At 32.8% G+C, this 24,048-nt stretch overlaps 2 protein-coding genes across 2 annotated transcripts; both read right to left on the bottom strand.

Moving 5' to 3' along the window:
• Positions 1-4,399: 4,399 nt before the first annotated feature.
• On the bottom strand, positions 4,400-7,267 carry LOC127133203 (pentatricopeptide repeat-containing protein At1g73400, mitochondrial). The gene has a single exon (XM_051061722.1). The coding sequence runs from the start codon at positions 6,874-6,876 to the stop codon at positions 5,020-5,022; it is 1,857 nt and encodes a 618-aa protein (XP_050917679.1). The 5' UTR covers positions 6,877-7,267; the 3' UTR covers positions 4,400-5,019.
• Positions 7,268-8,792: 1,525 nt separating this feature from the next.
• LOC127133187 (glutamate decarboxylase) lies at positions 8,793-11,654 on the bottom strand. Its single transcript, XM_051061721.1, has 6 exons — positions 11,415-11,654; positions 11,115-11,319; positions 10,386-10,586; positions 9,824-10,292; positions 9,576-9,628; positions 8,793-9,452 (listed from the first exon to the last, which is right to left on the bottom strand). Exons 1-6 carry the CDS (start codon positions 11,507-11,509, stop codon positions 8,976-8,978), a joined length of 1,500 nt encoding a protein of 499 aa, XP_050917678.1. The 5' UTR covers positions 11,510-11,654; the 3' UTR covers positions 8,793-8,975.
• Between the last annotated feature and the right edge of the window lie 12,394 nt (positions 11,655-24,048).

Genomic DNA, 24,048 nt, shown 5'->3' with positions numbered 1-24,048 from the left:
AAATGGACGTGAAGACAACCTTTATGTATAGTGATCTAGATGAAACAATCTTGATGAGGCAACCTGAAAGGTATGCAGAAAAGGGAAAGGAAGATTATGTGTGCAAGCTAAGTAAGTCTTTGTATGGCCTAAAACAATCTCCTCGACAATGGAATAAGAGATTTGACAAGTTCATGGTACACATAGGTTTCACTAGAAGCCAGTTCGACCACTGTGTTTACTTCAGATTTCAACCTAGAAATTCACTTGTTATTTTGTTGCTTTCTGTGGATGACATCCTCATAGAAATCAAAAGTGTTGAAGATGTTACGAAGGTGAAGGCTTAACTCAATAAGGAGTTCGACATGAAGGATCTGGAAGTTGCCTACACGATTCTTGGGATTGACATCCGGAGAGATAGAAAGCAGTCGGGATTATGCTTATCTCAAGAGACATACCTGAAGAAGATTCTCGACAAGTTTGGTATGTCGAATTCGAAGCATGTTGTAACACCGACTAATCCTCGGTTTAAGTTGAGTTCGAGTCAAAGTCCTAGTACTGAAGTTGAAAGAGCCTATATGAATAGCATTCCATATGCTAGTATAGTAGGTTCTTTGATGTATGTTATGGTATGTACGAGGACAGACATAACATACAGAGTAAGCCTTGTAAGCAGATATATGGCCAATTCTAGAAAGGCATATGGGCAAGCATTAAAGTGGATTCTAAGGTACATAAATAGGTCTCTGAACATAGTACTGATTTATGGTGGAGCCTTGGGTGATGATAGCAAAGTCGAAATCGAAGGATTTATTGACTCTGATTATGTAGGGTGTATTGATTCTAGAAAATCTATTTCTGGATATGTGTTCACTATGTTTGACACAAAAATCAGTTGGAAAGCGACACTTCAGAAGGTTGTTGCCTTATCAACCACTAAAACAGAGTATGTTTCCCTCATTGAAGTTGTGAAAGAAGCATTATGGCTTGAATGTTTTGCTAAGGAACTGAAACTTCAAGGTCGAGTTATCACTATTAAATGTGATAGTCAAAGTGCAATACATCGATGTGAGGCTGTATTTCGTTAGAGAGATAATCAAGCATGGAGAAGTCCATGTGTTAAAGGTTTCTACTAAAGACAATGCTGCTATATGATCACCAAGACATTGGCAGGCTGCAAGTTTTTCCATTGTATGCAGTTGATAAAGCTACACGAAGAAATCTAGTTTGGTCCCTTGATGTTATAGAGTTTGTTCCAAGGTGGATATTTGTGAGAATTTGGATCAACTCTAGTCTCGATAGAGGTAACTTCTTGGTTCGACAAAGGTTTAGCATGCGGTTGAAGCCTGTTCACATGTTGATCATGCATGTTGTAGTCGAAGTATGCTCAAGTATACAGTAGTCGAAATGCTAGGTTTGTTAGAATGTAGAATTGAACCTTTTGTTTAAGCCCAATTGTTAGCATGTTGCTTAAGTTAGTTTAGTATTCTATACATGAACTAGTTCTCTCATGTTGTTGAGAGAGGTTAATTGTTGGTATTCACTTGTAATCTTTAACCCTTATTGAGAAAGTGAATAGTAAAACAGTTTTAACCAATTCGTCTTCTTCCTTCTTCTCTCTTTTGTAAATCTAAATAGGGTTTTCCGTGTTTGTTTAAGAAACTCAATCTTTATCTCATATTTTGGTTTGTTCTTCACGATATCAATTCACAACACTAGCATCTATTCTAGTTTCTAGGTATATAATCATTAAGAATAGATGAAGAGATGCTTTTGAGGAACCTGCATTTGAAGTTCAGACTCTGGCTATGAAGACTCTGGCTCTGATAGAATATCTAGACTCAGAAGAAGTCAACTATGAAAAAAGTCAGCCTATAGTGATCCAGACTCTGAAGCTTCAGAAGTCAAGGAGCAGACTCTGAAGTGATTAACCTTTGAAGACAAAAATACTTCAATCGAGGCAACTCTGTCTGACTCAAAGACCTTTTAATCACGTGAAAACTTAAGGAAAAATCTCTTATTGGATTCATGAGCTTCAACGAATAATTCCTCTTATAGAAAGGTGTTTGCTTGATGTGTCTAATCAAGTACAAAGGTAGCCCAACCTATTTACTAAAAAATTTCAATGTCTCTTATCTCCCTCTATATAAAAGGAGTCGCATATCTGAAGAAGAAAATCTACCAAGCTTTAATACAACACACTGCTATAGACTATGATAATTGGCATTCAAAGAGAAAATACTATGTCAAATATATTAGATTTAGAACATCCTAACACTTGTATATTTTAGAAGTTCTTAAGTCTTAGAGTCTTTCTAAGTTGTATTCTAAATACACCTCAGATTGAATATCAAGTGTACTGATTACCCAAATATCTTAACAGTTTGTTATAGAGTCAAAACTCTCTTGCTTTAGTGTGTTGAGTATTTGAAGTCTCTTACATGTGTGTTTGAACAAAGGAAGTATTTAGCTTGCGTGTTAGAGCAAATAAGTCTTGAGCTTGTGTGCTTGAGCAAGGAAGTCCCAGACTTGTGTGTTTGAGTAAGGAAGTCTTATACTTGTGTGTATAAGCAAAAGAAGTCTTTTGCATGTGTGCTTGAGCATTTGTAATTAAATTTGGTCATAATGAAAATCCCTTGGAAGTGCAAGGGGACTGGACTACTCTCAGATTGTAAGAGGAACCAGGATAACTGCTTGTGTCTCTTGTGCTTTTAATTTACTTGCTTCTTAACTATATTCCGTTGCTATCATTTGTTTACATCTGAGTCATATTTTATTTTAGAATCTGATAAAGATATACTAGAGTTTAGACTCTGAGTGACTATGATTCAGACTCTGAACTTAAGGGTCAGACTCGGATTAAGATCAATCAGAAGCAGAAGTTGAAAAAGTTTGGGAAAAAGACAACAGAATTCAATCCACTTTCTTCTGTTTTCTCACCTTCATCCACAACGATAAATGGATTTCCATCGCAAATTTGAGCTTGTGTATACATTGGAATCAAAACTTCAGAGCTCTTCTGTTTAGATTGGTTTAAACAACGCCCAAAATTCATTGTTGATGGAACATTCGATTTCAATAAGCAATTTTAGTTGAGAATCAACCAATTCATAAACCCTAATTTGATTTGAGGAAAAAATGAATAAAAAGGGGAAGAAACTCAGGGTAGAAACGAAAAAGATGACTGTTAAGAGGCAACTCAGCTGCCACGCGTACATAAATAAGCGTCGTTTGAGAAAAATAGACATAAATGACTTATGTGGCGCTGTTTGAATAATTAAAGGATCAAGTTGACCTCTTTTAAAATTAAGGGATTAAAATGGACTCGAAGGTAAAGTTAAAGGACCAAAAATAGTATTTTTCCTAAAGATAAAGAAATGAAGACTATGGAATATGAGTTAAAGGCTAGAAATAATTCTTAAAAGTGAGGTGAATAAAAAAGATGAAGCAAAGAAAGCAGAAGGGTGACCACAACTATAACGACACACCATCCAACATAGGGGTGAATGGGCATTAATGATACTCTATATATCATCTACATAAATACATGAATTCATTCTTGAAATAACCAGATTTTTCAACAGAAACATGATTAAACCTTAAAACCAAATTATTCAGCTAGGAAGTTCATGTTTGCTCTTAAATAGGATGATCAAATTTCATATGTTTTAAGATCATGTGATATATGTTACATTTCTGGAGGATATATGTTACTTGTAAATCATTGAATTATTGACACACATCTAAATAATTGGATATATTTTTTAATTTACTTTCTAAAACATTCAGTATTCATATTCTAAATCTAGAGTTCTTGAGCTGGGCCGAACACTATCCAAACTCAACAACATTTTGTAAGCGAGTTTTCGAAGCAATTTCTTTTTTGAAGGAGGATAAAAGATATAAAAAAATTGTTTAGTGGAAAAACACCTTAAAAAATTTAAAAATATTATATTTTCTGAACCTCGCATTCACAATATATATATATATATATATATATATATATATATATATATATATATATATATATATATATATATTATATATATATATATATATATATATATATATATATATATATATATATATATATATATATATATATATATATATATATATATATATATATATATATATATATAAAGTTTGGGTCTATTTTTCAACTATTTCTTTTTGACAAATGAATGTGTGCTATATTTAGGTGCGGCCGAAAGTGCATTTCGAATTCTAAATGTATTTTTGATTTTTCTATAGGGTGAAGAACCAATGCTTAAGATGGGAAAAGTAATTAAAAAAAACAAAAACAAACCTCCTCACATGTCTAAGAAACCCCACTCTTCTACATGATGATCCAACAAAACAAACAAGCTTAACAACAGGAGGAAACATCAAAAGAAATGTGGAAATGCAAATGGGAAAATAGAATGTGACCAACGAAGGGAAAAAGTAAACTGTGATCATTATTGAAGTGACTGTCCATTCATTAATTATGATACAGGTAGCTATTTCATAGGGTCAAATCATAACCCTTAAGATGCTAGACAAAATGTCATTAAATTGGAATATCTTTCAGCGGAAGTAACCAACAGATTCTTGAACAGATAACAAATTTTGCCGTCATGCACAATTCGCAACCCCTTCTCCCACACAAGACAACATAATACATAATTGTATCTTTCCGCATTTAGGTTGCATTAGCCAATCATCACCGCTCAATCAGAATGTCATAACAGCTTCCAAAATTTCTCTTGCTGAACAAAAACAAGAATAGCTGAGATCCAAAGACTCAAGTTTTTCATGCAAAAGTATTGGCAGGAGAGGGCATGGCCAATAGACCATGTCCAAAGATGCAACTAGTTGTCATCATGATTAGCCCAACATGCAATGCAGAGACAAGCTTGAAGGCAGAACCTAAAATGGTAAATACTAAACCTGCCATGTCACCAGAAAATACTTGTCAACATGAGAAAAACCCTCATAACAGAATCTCCTCCAAGCTTTTGCAGAAAGGTAGTACAAACTCAACCAAGAAATTTCTAACTACGATTTCCCTCTCAAACCCATGCTCTTACGCTTCTGGCTTAGAGCATAGCGTCTTGCCATAGGATTATTATAGAATTTCCTCATATGATCCGAGAGCTTATGGATAGCCTTGAGATCACCAATAGCCGAAAGTTGCATCAACAAGGAATCAAACTTTCTATAAGGAATTTTCATTCCCTTGTTTATCACTTCTTCCAAAAGAATACAAGCATCTTCTGCTTTATTGAAGTTAAATAAACCCTCAATCGTGACACAGTATGTATCTGTGTCTGGTCTACAACCTCTCTTCTCCATTTCATGCCAAGTCTCAAATGCCCCGTCAGGATCATCCATCCTAAAAAACATCGAAATCAGCATATTGTAAGTTTGGACACTAGGAACACAATTCAAATCAACCATTCTCCCGTATAGTTTGAGGGCTTCCTCAGAATTCTTATTGTCGCAGAGAACCTTGAGGAAACAATTATAAGTAACAATATCAGGCCGGTAACCTTTGTTTCCCATCCCTTCCAAGAACTTGTAAGCTTCGTCTATTTTACCACACAAACACATACCTTCGATTATATCCTTGTATGTCGTGACATCAGGAAGACAACCACTGCTAATCATATGCCCCATGATTTTAAGACATTCCTCCATTCTATCGTTTTGGACGAGAGCCACAATTAGAATTGAATAACTCTTGGCAGTGGGAGAAGATATGATTGAACCTTTTGTCCTCATGAATTCAAAAAGCTCTACCGCGTCTGTTATCATCCCAGCTTTGCAGTAAGTATCAAGGGCAGTATTATACGTGAAATTGTCAGGCTTGTGACCCAACTGAATCATTTCTTCCAACACTTTCATCCCTCTAGTCGGGTTTCTAACCCTGCACCATCCGAAAACCAAAATATTATACGTATCCCCATTAGGATTGATCATTTTTCTCATTCTCTTATAGAACCCTTCAGCTTCCTCAACCAAGCAACACTTGCACAAAGCATCCAACAGAAAGTTGAACGCATTTATTTCCGGTTGCGTCTTCACTCTTATCCTCTTCTTCTTCGCAAACTTCTGTACATGAGTCAAATACCTCTCAGTATATTTCCTCAAAATATTCATCAGAACTTCTGCCGGAACCGTACTCTTGTTGTTCCTCTTCATATAATCCAAGACATCACAAACAATCCGAAACTGTTTTACTTTATACTTTGTGCTAGACAAAATATCCATCATATCATTATACGCACAAGGCTCATGAGAATAATTATCTTGATGACCAGCCCATGTAAAAAACCGAAATGCAATCTTTTCATCGTATCGAAGCCTATGCAATACACCAGTAACCAATGGTGTGGACAATGGGATGCCTAATTTTTCAAGAGCTTTCTCCATATTGTGAAAACCAATTAAATTATCCATTACAGTGGTATGCACCTTATCAATATCACTCTCAAAACCATTACTCTCCACAACACCATTTACCTCCACAACATCATCACTCACACCACAAACAGAATCTTGGTTCATGGTAACGGTTTCTGAACAATAATGGCGATTGGATAAATGAAATGAGACAAAAGAGTTCACTGGCAATGAAGATTGAATCAGTTGAACATAATGAGCATCTGATAGTTGTAACTGGCAACGAGTAGAGTATTTAAATACAGAAAACATTGATGATTGAAGTGCAGATACAATTAGAGGCAAAGCTTTGTTTCTGAATAGATAAGAGTGATGATGATAATGATGATGCTGGTGATGGTGATGGTGATGGTGATGGGCGAGTGATGAAAAGGAATGACTTTTGAGAGAGTTTATGTAACTATTAAACATGCCGATGAAGATAATTTGGCGTTTAGGAATTGAAGGCATTGAAATGAGTGAGGAAAAACTCAAAAACAAAAAAACAAACAGGTGGCGGGTGAAAAAGATGAGGTTTTGAATGTGGGGGATTTTTATGGAAGTGAAAGGAATGGAGAGAAGGAATAGCTTACTTAGGTGATGGATGATACGGCTTTCAACACCGATGAAAAGAAGCCGAAGGAAGGAACACCGATGAGTCACTGATTCTATATGCTTGGAAGCGCGTTTGGGCGAATCAAATGTGATTTTTGGGCTTTGTGAGTAACGTGATTTTACCTTAATGCTCCGTTTGGTTTTTTCGAAAGAGAGGGGAAATTAATAAAGGGAAGAATCAGTGGGGAAGAAATGAAATGGTTTTTAACTTATTTGATTTGATAGAATAAAAAATAAGAGACCAATTCCGTCGTTTATTTGTGGGGTCTTTGTTTAATGGCAAGAGCAAAATTTACATGACAAGAATTATTTGCACCCAAGACCTTAAATTTACAAGACAAGAATTGTTTGCACCCAAGACCTTGTAGGGTTCGTCGGTTCCGGTTCCGCCCTACCTCGCTCTTAATTATTTTTTAGGATGAAATTAAAATGCAAAAGTTTTAGACCCGTATCATCTAGTATCTTCGTCTCTCCTGATTCATTTTTTGTGAGCTTATGTGGAACAAATTTAAACGATACAGACATGTCTATTTGTCACCCTTACTAAAATCCCTATCAAGATTCTCCCTAACTCCCTAAACAAGAGTTACAAAATCAAATTGAACTTCCAACATTGTAATATTCAATATTCAAGTCAAATATAACCTCTCACACAACTCCTAATTTCTTCCATACATTGTCTTTATGTTGTCAATGGGATTAGGAAAACCAACTATACAACCACCATTATTGATATTAAATAGTCATCCATAATCAGCTAATCTTGCACTCTTTTAGGCGACACCTTCTCTCTTAAGTCGACTCCAAAAATGAGAAAGGTGTCCATAAGATTTCTATTAAATTTATTCTTTCCGTCTTCATTATGCCACACATATCTTTAGTAATGGTATAAGAATTTATCAAATTCAATATAAAATACTAGAATGATATATCCGCAATGACTCGAGTTCGTTTGACATCATCTTTTTAGTACTATAGCACATTATGGTATTGAAGAGTAATCAAGATAGCATACACGAGTTTAGACCGATCTCGAGTTAAATCGGTCGAACATTCATTTATGGAAGGGGGCAAGTTCATCCAGCAACGAGGTCAACTTGACCATAGATCGGTAAATTAACTCAACTTTGACTCATGTAACAATTCTAACAATAGAGATACTAAGGACGAATAAGGGACGACCTATTTGACATATTTGACATAACACTCAAATTGAACAACTTACTCTTTAATTCTTGGACAATAACAATATTTTCATTGATATTCTTATGTGTCAATCAACTCCTTTTTTTTTTGAAACCAGCTCCCTTGAATGGTAGCGCTAATATTGCACAGTTTCACTCACATATGTTTTCTAAACTCCTCTTATTTAAATGTTTAGAAAATAGAACATATACAAAACAACACAACTACCTTTTAAAATGCATGGTATAACAGAAAGTTTTGATTAAAAATGATAAAAGGACAACCATTTTATCTATATATCTTTGTACTTTTCAAACTATCCCTAAACATGTTCAGTTGACTCAAAGAATCTAACAAGACAACTTTCCAAATAAATAAAAAAAACTTGTCCACAAAGGAACTATGGCGAATCCCTTTTCTCGATAACGCTTTCAAAGATTGCTTGTGGTTGAAGCAAGATTGTTTTCCTTCCCCTCTCCGTTTTTCGTTTCGAGAATTCTTCCAATCCTTTTAGCCTTTGGTTTGTTCCTAATTTTGAAATGAAAAAATAAAACCTTGGAGTAATGTACTTGATTACATATGTATGCTAAGGAAACAAGACAAGTCTTATTCATTCATTCATATAAATATATGGTTTAGAGATACATTGACAATGGTTATATCTCTACATAGATAAATAAAGTAACAATGAAACAATCCTTACACACATTAAATTTAATTGTACCGCACAAACAAAGTAGCTCACAAAACACAACAAACATTTGACAACACTAGCATGTTCCAACTCTCTTTCCTGTAGCAAGCTTCTTCCAATAACTTGCAATCTCAGTTTGAGTCTCTGTAATATCTTTCTTAACCTCCTCGCTTGTCTCACTCGCGATAACCGCGACATGAGCACTTTTCGAGGAGATGGTACTTGGAATTGTCTCCAAGAGAGCCACAACTTTGCAAATATCAGAAACAAGTCTCTCAGCCAAGCTGCGGCTAAAATCCTCCCTGATCACCACTCGCAGGACTGCAATGTGTTGCGCGTCCGCAGGCATTGTGTAGGCCGGAACTATCCACCCGTATTTTCTCAAATGGTCTGCTATCTCGAATACCGTGTGCCGGCTACTGTCTTTCAACGAGAACGCTACAAGTGGCACGCCGACGTCCTTGGACACAATCTTAAACTTTCCAGTTTTCTCAATTCCTTCTTTCAGAATTCTCGTGTTCGCCAAGCAATTTTCCATCACACTTTTGTAGCCCTTAGTGCAAGAAACATAACAGGATGTATAAGAAAACAAGTATAGCACAAAATTGAAATATTTTACCTATAGTTATATCAGACATATACTTGAGATTGAGCATCAAAATGATAATATAATTACCTCGAATCCAAGTCGTATGAATTGGTAGTATTGAGCAATGATTTGACTCGATCCTGTCGAAAGAAATACAAAGAAAAATTCAAGGAAAAAACTATTTGCTAGAATGATCTATGAGTATATTCTTTCTTTTTGGTCTAATAGCCTAATGGCCGGATGTAGCAGGTTCAAACCCGTGCCCATCCAGTCGACAACTACTAACTGAACTGACTTAACGTGACTGATCTGTGACTGATCTATCAGTATATTACCTTTGGAGAAATTCAATGTGAAAGTTGGCTGATCAGATCCAAGATAATTGATATGAAAAACAAGATCATCCGGCAAGTCATCTTGATTCCTCCAGACAACCCAACCAATACCGGGATAAACAAGACCGTACTTGTGACCGCTAACATTGATACTTTTCACCAATGGCAAGCGAAAATCCCATAGCAGATCAGGGTAGAGAAACGGAGCAACAAAACCACCGCTCGCAGCATCTACATGAATCGGCGTATCCCATCCCGTCTCTTTGTTCTTTACAGTAAGAAGTTCGTTAAGAAGCTTCACATCCTCAAACTCTCCGGTCAGCGTTGAACCCAAAATGGCTGCAACACAGATAGTGTTCTCATCTACCATTTCAACTGCTTTCAATGGATCCATCACATAGTATCCTTCCGAGAGTTTCACTTCCTTTAGTTCAACCTCAAAGTACTTGGCAAATTTTTCCCAACAAACCTGTGTAGCATATTTAAACAACATTAAACATAAACACTTATAACTTAAACACTTAACGTATAAGCGCTTATAGAGATGTCATAAGTTGTCAACCTGCACATTAGCCCCGGTAACGATGTTGGGCTTATCGTAAGGTTTGCCTTCTGATTTTCTCTTTGTCTGCCATTTCCTTTTAAAAGCTAAACCAGCTAACATTATTGCTTCTGATGATCCTACAGTCCCAACACCTACTGCTGTTTCCTCTTTACCAATAGGAGCATTGAATAGATGTGCTATTATATTCACACACCTATTCTGCAGGATTCAAAAAATAAATCAAATTGCGGTATCAGTTTCAAGTTTTGATAGAAATTCATCATAAAATGATCATATACAATACCAAAATATTCAAATTCTTTTTGTTCTAATAGTCTATAGGATGAAACTTCACTCCTATAGGTGAATAAGTCAGATGTCGCAGATTCGAAACATCATAGCTCAAAATCAAAACTTTATAATCATATAAAGACACCCATTTACTCAAAATCAAGACTTAAACACAAAGAATTCACAACCGCAATTTGGACTTCACCGTTATAGTTTGAAATTGGATCTCTAAAGCTGCAGTACGGAGTTGCAGATGTAGACGACCTACGATTCAGAGAGAGAAAACTTTCCCTCTCTAAATCTAAAGGTCCATACATCTGCAACACCATACTGCAACTTATAGTTTTAGCGTTATTTGACTACAATTCTCAGCAATATCAAAGATCACAACGCGATCACAGCCACAATTCAGAATCTTGCTGAAAAACTATATCATCATGTTAAAGCTAAACAGACCTGAAGCTCAGTGGTGACAGGATACTCATCCATATCAACATAGTTCTTGTTAAGTGAATCCATGATGAGTTTATCACACTCAGGTTCCATCCAAGTAGTGACAAATGAAGCCAAGTTAAGCCTTGGTTTCCCATCTAACATCAACTCATCGTTTATTATCTGATATGCTGCATCTTTTGGTATAGAACTCTCTGCCAGCTTGAACCTGTTACCAACAACAAAGAGAAATTCAAACCTCGTTTCAATTACTATCAACAAAGAACTTAAGTAGTTTGTTTTTTTAAGGAAAAATGGACTTACTTTGGAACTGCTTCACGCACGTATCTAGAAGCAAAAGTACAGTCTATGCTTTCATTATGTTCATCTGGATGTTTGACAGTTGATGAGATAACCATTTTGGATGAGTTCTTCTGAGCTAACTGTGGGAGAGAAGAAGAGAAGAGAACACAAGAATAGTGGAAAAAATGATGTTTGTGAGTTGTTGAGATAAGAGGTCACTATTTAAGAATCAAACTTTCCTTTCCAAATATCTATACTAATTCCTCCAATTCTTATTATACTATGTTTCATTTTAGTTATTAAAAGAAAAATTGTTACAAATAATTATTATTTTTTGACTAAGTGTAGAAATAAGTTTTTGAAAAAAGATGTGGTCCTTTTACAATCAATGATAGGACCTTTTTTTTTTAAAGTTGTATTGAAAAGAGTAATTTGTGGATTTTTAAATTTGTCAACACGACTTCTAAAATTAAAATATTTTTATTATTGTATATATTTGAAGATTTGGATTGAGTTTAAATTTAAATTTAAAAGAATTTACATAAATTTACGAGACATCTTATGGAATAGAATTGAGTTTGATCGATCTAAAGAGTTCGATTTTTTCAATTTAATCTCTTTACATTGATGTAAGTGTCGATTTTTTCAACGCCGAGTCAACTCAATCTTATTCTATATGATGTTTTGTCAATAATTAATGGACTCTTTTAAATTTAAAATTTAAACTCGATTGAAATATTTAAATATGTACATTATTGGAGAACGAATAGCTTTTTTTAAAGTTGGATGGTCTCTTAATCTCTTAATTAAGACTTAAACAAAAACTTTTAATATGTTATTTGAAGACATTTGTGAATATTAGTACTTCTTCCGTCATATAATGAATGATTTATTTATAATAAATAAATATCTTAAAATAAATAATTTATTTCAATTTTTAATACATATTTTTTAATTTTACTATTTCATTTTCTATTATGATAAATAATTATTTATTTATTTGTTATTATTTTTAATCTGTATAAAATTGTCTAAAACTTAGGCCCGCCCCGCAAAAAAGTGAGGGTGGGGCAGAAAAAGCCCGCGGACACTGCACTCTTTAAGCCTAAAAATGTAAAAAATTATGTAAATGTACGTGTCCGCAAAAGTCCGAAAAAAAAACGGGACGGGGCGAGGCGGACACATTAAAGGTTGAGGGCCTAAATCCTTGGTCCGCCCTGTACTAAAGTGCGGGCAAAACGGACATGACCAGCGGGCCGAACCCGTTTTGCCACCCCTAATTATATGTGATTTTCAAACATATAATTTTAAAGTACTTGTGAGGAAATCAAAATGAATGATATTATTTAAAAAATCATGTATTTAATTGTTAAAAATTAAAAAAAAAACTATTTTTAAATACAATTTTTTATTTTTATATTCTTCGAGACGTATTCTGAGTGCACACATTAATCAGACCTAAAAAAAGTAATTTTAATTTTATATACCTAATATTTTAATGAGAATTTATTGAAAAAGTAATTTTAATATGTAATAATTTAGATATTCAATGTTAAAATTTAATATAATAAAATTATATAGTTTTTCAAAAAATGTTTAAGTTTAGATTTTATTTTTTAAAAATTCCATTACATATTATATTCTTTCTATCCTAAATTATAAATTATTTTAAAATTTTAATGCATATACACGCAATATCTTCTATTTATTATTATTTATTTTTTTAAATTTTTAAATTTCTTTTTAAGATAATAAATAAAATTAATATTTTAAAGTTATATATAATTCCTATTTTCCATACAAAAATAATTATTTTTTATAACTCATATAAAATGTTTAAAAAATCTTATAATTTGGGGCAGAGAGTATTATTTATGCTTTATGTTTCTAATATCATCCAAAAAGAAGTTTATATTAATTAATTAAATCATTTAAAAGGATATATTATTTAATAATTAAATTATTTTAATTAATTAAGTAAATAAATAAAAATAATAACACAATAATTAATTTTAATTTAAAATTATTAAAATTAATTAAAAATATTTTTTTTCTTTTTAATGTAATCATGGTCAGTCCTGAATAAGGACAAGAGGACCCTTAATCCATGATCCCCTTTTTATTTAAAATAAAATAAATATAATTAATATTATAAAATAAAAAATACAAAATGATTTTGAATGAATAAATATTATTATATTAATTTGGTTTGGAAGTAAAAGAATTTTATGTAAAAGTGACTTAAAATAAAATTTTACTATAAAAAATCCATTTAAATTCAAAAACAAAAAAATTAAATTCCAGAAAGAATTACTTTTAAAAAACAATCAATTTTATTTGAGAAAAAAATATATATAAAAATCAGTTTTATATTTTCAAAATCAATTCTCTTGAACCAAGAAAAAAGATGAAACAAGATACACACAAAAACATTTTCATGGTAAAAAACATGTTAAATGGCGCGTACTGTGCCTCGCATTGCTGGCTGAACATAACATCGACACGTGGAAATAAAAAACAGTGGACAGAAATGAAATGTGTGACTCGTCACTGAAGCATGTCGCTGTCACTTTAACTCATGTCGGCCTTATTACTACCATTCCTCGTCCAACCGTTAGCTCAATGACTTTGTTAGGTCCAACAATCTGATTGTCTTATAGGAAATGAAATTTGTAGTTTATTTTCATAAATTAAATATGTCTTTTATCTTTCTAAATAGACGAAAATAATTTTAATAACACAAAATAAAAAATAAAGTTTAATCCAATATTGTTTAAGCATTTAAATATATTAAAATAACTAGTTATAGAAAAATAGCTAATTTGATGCCAAAAAAACTAGTCAAAAATTTTAAATAAAGTTTCGTCTTTTGTTTGTTTATAGGAATGGTAGGTGTAGTAATACTAATATCATTAGTTTGGTCATACACAAATGAATAAAAAAGTTTCCACAGAAAAGTTTATTAAAAATTATTTTGATATTTTAAAAGAACAAAATATTTGAGATAGAAAAAAGTGGATATGATAAATTCTTTATGAGATGAAAGCGAGTAATATTCTAAAAGAAGATAGCGGCAATCATCACTTGTGTTAGTGGAATGGGTACTAGTATTTTCCAATTAAAGACTATTTTTATTGATTTCATCAGTTTTGATTATTCTAAGATAATTGTCACACCAATCATAATCAGCCATTAGGCAACAAGTTCCTTTCGAAGTTTTGAGATGTGGCCATTTGCCTAAAGCCTCAAATTAAAGCTAGTACTAAAATTTACAATGCCGACATGAAAAAGTGCTTAAGTAAAGCAAAATCACGATGGATTAATATGGTAAGTTTTACTGTCATTCAAAATCACGATGTTTATGTATGGAATTTTTTAATTTTATATTTTTTAAAATTTGATATAATATTAAATTTTTGATTTGTTAAGAACACTCTTAATTATTTATTTTAGAAAAATAAACAAAAATAAAATAATTAAAAATATTATATAATAATAATAATAATAGTAATAATAAATAATAAAAATAATAATAAAGAGTATGTATAAAAAACAATCATTAAAACACAAATAGATAGAGTATATGCTAAGGCTATTCAATTAGGGGGCTACATTTAAACACATGACACTTTTCTTTCAACCATGATAAATATGTTCTCATGTTCTTCTTTGAGTTTGATATTTTGTGGCACAATGACAATTTGAGTGGCCACAATTTCTCATCCATTTTATCCGTTTTATAATGGATAGGCTTTTTTTAGTTTTAAAAAAATAGATTTTTTTTTATATTTTTGAAAATGAATTTTACAAAAATATTTTTTAAAATATTACAAGTTTTTCTAAATTTATTTTTTATAAATTAAAAGATTAATTTTTATATACTATAACATAAACCTACATTATTGAAGTGAAGATAAAAGTATAGTTAAAATCACATATTTTTTAAAAAGTTCTATTTCAAAAATGATTTTTATGAAAAATTATTTAAAATAGCTTCAAAATTAAATGATTTTTTAAAATTTTGATATTCAATATTTTTTTTGAAAAAATAATGAAATAACTAAAATAACATTTTAAGAATAACTATTCAAACTAAATTTTCATTTGAAAATTTTATGAAAAGTTTCTTTGTAAATATTTTTTACATCAAAATATGTTACACTATAAAAAATATTTTTAAAAAAGTCAAAACAAACGGGCTCAATAAGTGATTCAATTAATGAATTAATACAAATTAAAAAATATATATATAAAAAAAAAGCAAATAAGAATTTTTTTTAAATATTTCTTATTAAATATTAGAAATGATAAAAGTAGTATCCGTTGTGATACGGTCCAAGTTATAGTTCAAGTCTAAGTTAGTTAGAATTAGGGTTTATCAATTACTTAGTTATTAAATTAGTCCGTTAATTTGTTACTTAGAGTACAGGTAACTTTGTATATAGTAATTCAGTTTGACAACTTTTATAAAATTCAACAATAACAATCCTTATCCCCCCCCTCTCTCTCTCTCCTCACTAAAAGTGGCCCACGCACTAACAAATTGGTATGTTATTCATTTTATATAGCGTAGTTTTAAAAACAATTTTGCAAACCAAGCTTAAAATCTTAGTAACTGTTGAACGACATTGATATCGCACTAATCCATGTGGAGACGATAAACAAATACTTACCCATAATAGCACTCACACTACAATCGAATAATCATCGGATCATATTTTTGACACTTTGAGTTAATGATAGATGATCCCTAAGTTGTGCCATATGTTTGGGTCTCTTGACTTGTTGATAGTGGATCCTAAGTCAAACACTTGAGTTTGTTTTTATTTTGCCTTTTGTTCTCTTCTTTCTTCTTTGAGTTTTGAACTATTTGTGCTTCATGCCTTGAGAGTTTGATGTTGTTCAACACTCTAACATGATTGCTACATACATTGTTTGTCTTTTGACCACTAACTTGTTACATCTAACCTACTAACATTTACTTTATGCACTTTACATCCATGTCATTTACATTCTTGCCTTTTAATTTTGACTTATTTTGCTTCCTTATTTCAAAAGAACAAAAACATGATAAAATGACTGAAACCCTAAAAAGCTTTAATATGATCTTATGAACTTTTTGTTACTATCCCTTGCTTGAGTAGTATTTTTTATTTTGCACCTTAAGGACTTAGTGTTTTACTCTTGCTTTGAGTTCATCTGATACTTTGTAAATCATCTGATACTTTGTGATTCATCTGAGACCTTGTGATCCCTCTGGGTCCCTTTGATCTCCAACTCAAGACTTGGATGTCTCAATGGCTTTGTGTTCATCCGGATCTTTTGATATTCAACTGCTTGTGTGTTTTGTATCTTGTGGCTCAATCCAAAGGGAAATGGATGCTTGTTTTGACCAATGTCAAATGCTTGCTCCATCTTGTGGTTAGTACACTTGCATAGACAAATGCTTTCTCTTTGACTACCCTACAATGAGACACTTTATTTCATGTCATTTACTTTATGCTTTAGGATAATCTCTTCCTCCCCTTCCCATTTCTTAAATTTTCAAAACTTCTATCTACTTCAAAAACTTATTGCTTTCAAAATTTCATCCCTTTTCTTAATAAACCTTGACTTTGTCAAGTGATCCAGAAAATCTTTTTCTCAATAAATGCTAAAACACTTAAGCATACTCAAACTCTTTTCTCAAACTTCTAAAAAAATACAAACTTCTTTTTGTGCCTACATCTGAGAAATTGGACGACATACTTCCCACCATCTTTTCAAAATATGTCCCTTGGGGTGTACCCATGAAAATATCCACGAGTTCAGAGTCAGACAAAGGAGGTCGAACCTGGGCTTCCATTTCTCTCTAACATTGGGCATACTATTTGAAAGTCTTATTTGCTTCTTTGAGTTTGATTCTGGAGTTGCAATCTGGTCTGAGCCATATCAAGATTATACTTGTATTACTTCAATAAAGCATCAAATAGATCCTTCCAAGACCGAATCTTTCTACGTTATAATCCCATGTACCAATCAAGAGAAGCTCCAGACAAACTATCCTGGCCGAAATGAATAAGCAAAGAATCATTATCGATGTAAGAGGCCATCTTTCTATAATACATTGTTATGTGAATCTTCGGGCAGCTCAGTCCCTTGTACTTCTGCAGGTCAGGAATTTTGAACTTCTGAGGTAGAACCATATTAGGTACCAAACATAATTCCTTAGCGTCCATACCGTAAGTAGAGAACCCTTCGGTAGCTTAGATACATTCCTCCAACAATTGGTATTCATCAGGTTTGTTCAGATTTGTACTGGGGAAAGTCCAATTGGCATACTAAAGAAATTGAGGACCCAGAGGAGTAGCAAATTGAGGGCCTTGAGAAGTAACAAACTGATGAGCTTGAGGAGTAGAAAACTTAGGAGGAATCTGAGGAGAAATATGAGCACTTTGAGAAACATTCATCTACCATGATTAGCAATTTGTCCCCCAAGATTGGCAACTTGAGCATATGGTACCCCATGGTATACATATGGAGCATAGGGGCCCCCAGGATGAACATACTGAGGAGTAGCATGGGCATAAGGTGCCCCCGGATGATCAAACGACATTCCAGGATTGACAGGTTAAATGCCTTGATAAGGGTATTGCATACCAGGTTGAATAAATGGTAGAGGAATATGCACGTTGATAGGAGGACCCCTATAATCCTTCTCAGTTTCAACAAGTACTTCAGTAGCTACAGGCACAAAATTATAGCGAGGTTGATCTTCAGGAGTTTCGTAGTTATCAACATCAATCAACTAGGGAGATAAATGAGGAGGCATTCCCCAAGGATAAGTGGTATCCTTCCCATTACCCATAGGAAAAGGCACTAAGGAACAAAATCTCCACCATTTGTAACTCTAGGAGTGAAGTTTTGAGGCATCCCCCAAGGATATACAATAACATGTCCACTAAGGCCCAGAATAGATCTCGACTAGTTGGTGATTGCTTTATAGGTTCATTTAAATTATAATTGATTTAATTTTTCAATTTTTATTTTAAGTATTTTATAATTCATGCCTTATCGTTTCAATTGTTATTTCTCTGCTTTAAATATTTTATTTCCATTGTTATTGTGTTGAGTTCTTGTTTTAATTCATATGCAACCCTTGCTATAATCTATTTTAAAGTATTTATTATGTCAGTGTTTGAGTTAAACGTTTATAACTGCATGGCTATTTCTATAACCATGTACGACTAAATTCATAGAGCCCGGATGTAAGGGTCGTCGTTCTGACGGGACTCGGTAAATTAGTTTGGCGTAAAATTTAAATATTAATCTATTTTTCTAGTTTCGGTTTTTAGTTTTAAAATAAAAAGAGTTTTGTGCGAAAGTGAAAAAACCCAGGTACTGGTCAACAACGTGATAGTGTGAGACCCATGCTCGAACGCAAAAATTGGATTTAATTTTATAAAAATAGCGACAACGCTTTAGTGATTAATTAGGATTTATTGGTTTTCAAAAATTATTTCCAAATTGTAACTGAGTGAGCGACAACAAAGCATTTACGGTTTCAGAACATAACACATGTTGCGCGGAAGTGAGCAATGTTTTTAAGTTGATATTTTATTCTGAAGAATATTTTAAGAATCAAAATGAACGCCAAGAATTTATTAAGTCATAGAGGAGTGATTGGAAATTACATTCCGATATCGCTTTTATTAATATTTTCGTAAACAAACTTTATTTTCTATTTTAACTCTCATTCTCATCCAAAATCTGATTAACCTTAGATTTTTACACAGCAACAATAGATAGCGATAAGAGTGACTATAGTTCTCTATGGATTCAACAACCTTTTATACTACCCCAATACATTACGTTCACTTGCGGAAAGCCTCGAATAGAAGAAAAACTTTCAACCAAGTTTTTGGCGCCGTTGCTGGGGAACTTTTTAGTCATTATCGTAATTCCATTATAGCACCGTATAGACTAAGACATTCTTGTTTCAATTACTATAATCCTAGGTAGATGGATCACCCAAATTTTCTCTAAAATTACCACTCCCAGTATTATGAGGAACCGCAAGATTCCCATAAATATGACCTCAAAATATTAATTGAGGACTTTATAACAACACAAACTCTCGCTATGCTAGAATCTATGATAAAGCGTTTTGTGGCGACACAAACTCTCTAGAATAAAGAGTTTAGAAAACAAAGTCTCCATACTAATGAAACCCTTAGGCAACTGAACATTGTGGTTGAGTCCTTAGTGACTCAGAACGAGGCATTGGATACTCAAATCTCCCTACTTGCACAAACATCTCTAGGATCCTTCCCTAAGAAACAAGCGGATGTTGTAGCTACGAGTAGTGAAAAACAAATAAAAAGTCCTAAGGAGAGTAATAATGAGGTTGAGGAGAGTTCTGGTGAGAAAAGTCCACCGACACCAATTGAAAGGGAGGTTGTCGAAGAGGTAGAGAAAGAAGCGATCTATGTTGTTCATCCTCCCTATAACCCACTTATTATTTTCCCATAAAGGTTTGTGGAAGATAAGGTAGACTCCCAATCCAAAAAGTATTAGAAAATATCCACACCAATGCACCTTTGTTTGAGGTCCTGCATAAAAAGAGAAAATTAGAGGATCATGGAACTAAGGAACTCATTAGTGTTAAGAGGGGAAGGTTAGACTTTTAGGTGGTGGGTGAAAGAATTGAACCCAAACCTAAAAAACTGATACTCAGGATCGAGCCAGAACCACCCCCAAAAATCCAGAAGAATAAACCACCCCACAGAAGGAAGAAAAGAAAAGGTGAGAGATATTAGATATGGCTTGATAAATGGCTATAGAAACCTAAGATTATTAAAAGTTTGACATACGAGTCATTCTCGAAAGAACCACCATGAATGCTTACACTCTTGAGCCGTCGAGCTATCGACGTTAAACAAAGTGTTGCGTGAAAGGCAACCCACAAGTTTTAATTTTATTTTGCTCTATTTATTTGTTTGGATTTGCATAAAATAAGGAGATGGAACGCTTGACTTAACCTTCTCACCCAGGTTCTTTCTTCTTTTTCCCACTTTTATCAAAACATTGAGGATAATGTTTGGTTTACGTGTGAGGGAGGAATTTTATTGCTTTCATTTTATCATTTTCTAGTTAGATTTACCATTTATTTTAGTTTATTCCATCTAGTTAGGATTTTATTTGTTTCTAGTTTAATTGTTATTTGTTGAGTCATTGCATGTGTTGCCGGGTCTTTATGCATGGTTTTATGTTATTTATTAATTCTTCCATTTTCCTGAGCCATACTGAAAATTTTAACTTAAAAATACAGTGCATCTTTTGAAAGTTTTAGGCTACAAATGAAATTAAGGTTAGATTGTGGAGACTTGGGAAAATTCCACAAGATCGGTATCGTTCCAACACCTTAAGTCTCCTAATCATGGAGAACAATTTGAGTACTCATTATGTCGTAGCCTTAGATTTTCACCCCTTAGTAGTCTTTAAGTAGTTTATTTAGCCATCAACACCATCCTAAAAATACACTACGTAGGAAGCTGATGCAAGTAAGTGAATGATCTCAAGCTTAAAAAGAAGGAAAAAGAAGAAAAATGAATAAAAAGGAGTGTTCTTTCTAAGTTAGGTGATTCTCACCCGATCGTTTAGCCCAACGATACAAATTCTTTTGTTTGTTGACACTTAAGCCAATGTGCAAGAAAGAGAAAAAAATATAACGATGATGAGATCATAGTCACTAACACGTTATCCTACTACGGGTGTGTAAGGATAACGTGCTTAATGTGATTGCGCTAGAATGAAAGAGGACGAAAAGGGGATGAATGAGTTAGACTTAGGCATGATGACATGATTTAGATTGGTTTGTATAGGATGGAGGCTTATGACCGCATAATTGCGGAATTGTGTTCTTACGATATCCTTAGTGTGCAAGCTAGTATCTATCAACACAAATCTTAGCCGAAGTGGAGTCTTAGACTAGAATGAGTATCTGTATGCTATTGTTTTTTTCATAAGTCTTGATACTATCTGCTGTAGTTTTCAAAAGTTTTTTTTCATGTGTAGCAGTTAGCTTGAGGACAGACAAAGGTTTAAGTATGAGGGAGTTTAATAACACTAAAATACATAGTTCATTTTGAATCAATTTGCATACATTTTAGTGTCATTATACCATTTTTTATAGTGATATGCTGGTAGTTTGTGTATGTTTCAGGTACTTTACAGATGAAAGTCAATGCACGAAGAAATAGGACAAAAATGATGCAAACAGGAAAAAATGGCAAAAAATACACTAGTGGCACCCTTCACGGCGGCTGCCATGGTGCTAGCCGTGACTAGGAAGTCACGGGGTCCACCAAGAGAGAGAAAAGGAGCAAAAGAGACGGAGTCAAAGGCCATGGCGCTTGCCACACATTGTCAGCTAGCCTCAATCTCCAATTTCCACGTATGGCAACCGCCATACTACATGGCGCCCGCCATGCACATCGTGTGCTGAAAAATAACAACAGAAAAAGCCCAGTCTTCCCCCATTCCACCATATTTTACTCCACACGATTTCCAAACGTTTGGACTTCACTTTCTGCACCTGTAACACTATAAATAGGTAGTTCCATTAGATTTTTTGGCATCCAAGTATCCCAGTTATATCAGAGTATTGTGCAAGTTCATTTTTAACTTTTAAGCAGAAATTCACCATTGTAAAGTAGTAGCTCGCTCACATTGAGGAACTATTACACCTTAGTGTTTTTAGGCTTCTATTGAGTGCTTGGATCAAACAACCTTTCCGCCATTTGAAGTTTAATTCAGTTTATTTCCAACTTTACGTTTCAGGTTCATTTAAATTATAATTGCTTTACTTTTCGGTTTTTATTTTAAGTATTTTATAGTTCCTGCCTTATCATTTCAATTATTATTGCTATGCTTTAAATATTTTATTTCCATTGTTATTGTGTTGAGTTCTTGTTTTAATCCATCTGCAACCCTTGCTATAATTTATTTTAGAGTATTTATCATGTCCCTGTTTGAGTTAGATGTTTATAATTGCATGGCTATTTCCATAACCATGTCCGACTAAATTCATAGAGCCCGAATGTGAGGATTGTCGTTCCGATGGGACTCGGTAAATTAGTTTGGCGTAAAATTTCAACATTAATATGTTTTTTTGGTTCCGTTTTGAAATTAGAAAGGTTTTGCGCGAAAGTGAAAACACCCAGGTACTGGTCAACAGCGCGACAATATGAAACCCGTGCCCGAACGTGAATATTAGATTTAATTTTCTAAAAACATCAACATCACTTTAGTGATTAATTAAGATTTATTGGTTTTCAAAAGTTATTTCCAAATTGTAACCGAGTGAGCGGGAACAAAGCATTTACGATTTTGAAATATAACACGGGTTGCACGGATGTGAGCAGTGTTTTTAAGTTGATATTTTCTTCCGAGAAATATTTTAAGAATAAAAAAGAACACCAAGAGTTTATTATGTCCTAGAGGAGTGATTTAAAATTACATTACAGTCTCTCTTTTATTAATATTTTCTTAAACAAACTTTATTTTTCGTTTTAATTCCTCTTCTCATCCAAAATCCGCTTAGTCTTAGATTTACACAGCAACAGTAGATAGCGATAAGAGTGACTATAATCCGCTTAGTCATAATAAATCTTTTCCAAATGGGTATAGACTTTAAAATCAGATATTTGATTGAACACAAAAGGAAATAAATCTTGAAAGTGAGAGATTCAATCCATTAAACTTGTGCACCAAGTAAGTAGCTTGAGACATGATATCTCGTATAATATTAGAACATCTTACTTAACATATTGCTTACAATAATTGCACCATGAAGCACCTCGAGACAAAATGTCTCGCATAATGCCATAACATCTTTCTTAACATGTTACCTACAAAAAGTTTCCAATCACATATGATAACACTATGATTAAGATTCTTTAGTTAAGATTATGTAAAACCTCTAGTTATGTAAGGTTTTTGACCTAATGTTGTAAAAGAGCTCAAGTTGTTTTATGGTTTGGCCGATCTTGTAAAAAAGATTAAAGTTTGTTTTAGTGCAAATTTTTAGGGAAAACTCTTAAGGATGGGAGTAGACCAACTGATTTAAGTGGAACTTAAATAATTCTCTATTTTATTTTTAATCAGTTTTAATCTCCCTTTATTATTTTTTTTTAAAAAAGTCTTGATGTGTCATACATCATCATTTTCAACTAGTTAATCATATATTACACTTCATTTAAATACATTTGTTTAATCTAAATTCATAATTATATTTCCAATGTCATTTAAATATAATATATTTAATATATATATTTATTAAATCTAAAATTATTTAAAAAAAGTACTCATTTTTTTCTTAAAACTTAAATAACTATAATATTAAAGAGTATTCATTTTTTTCTTAAAATTTAAATAATTATAATATATATTCATTTTTTTCTTAAAATTTAAAAAACATTTGAAATCAAAAATCCAAAAATATCAACATAATATTACAATATCTCTTGATAGAAATCTATAATAATAGTAATTTTTCATCAAAAATATAATACTTTATTGATATTCATCTCTAATAATTACAATATCTCTTAATATCATAAAAACAATTTCAAAAAATATTCAACCATGACACCAAATCATAAACCTGAGAAAC

The sequence above is a fragment of the Lathyrus oleraceus genome, chromosome 1 (assembly GCF_024323335.1).
Source record: "Lathyrus oleraceus cultivar Zhongwan6 chromosome 1, CAAS_Psat_ZW6_1.0, whole genome shotgun sequence".
In the NCBI taxonomy this organism is placed as follows: domain Eukaryota; kingdom Viridiplantae; phylum Streptophyta; class Magnoliopsida; order Fabales; family Fabaceae; genus Lathyrus; species Lathyrus oleraceus.
Note: the sequence above shows the minus strand (reverse complement) of the source record. Positions and strands in the feature narration are given on the sequence as shown.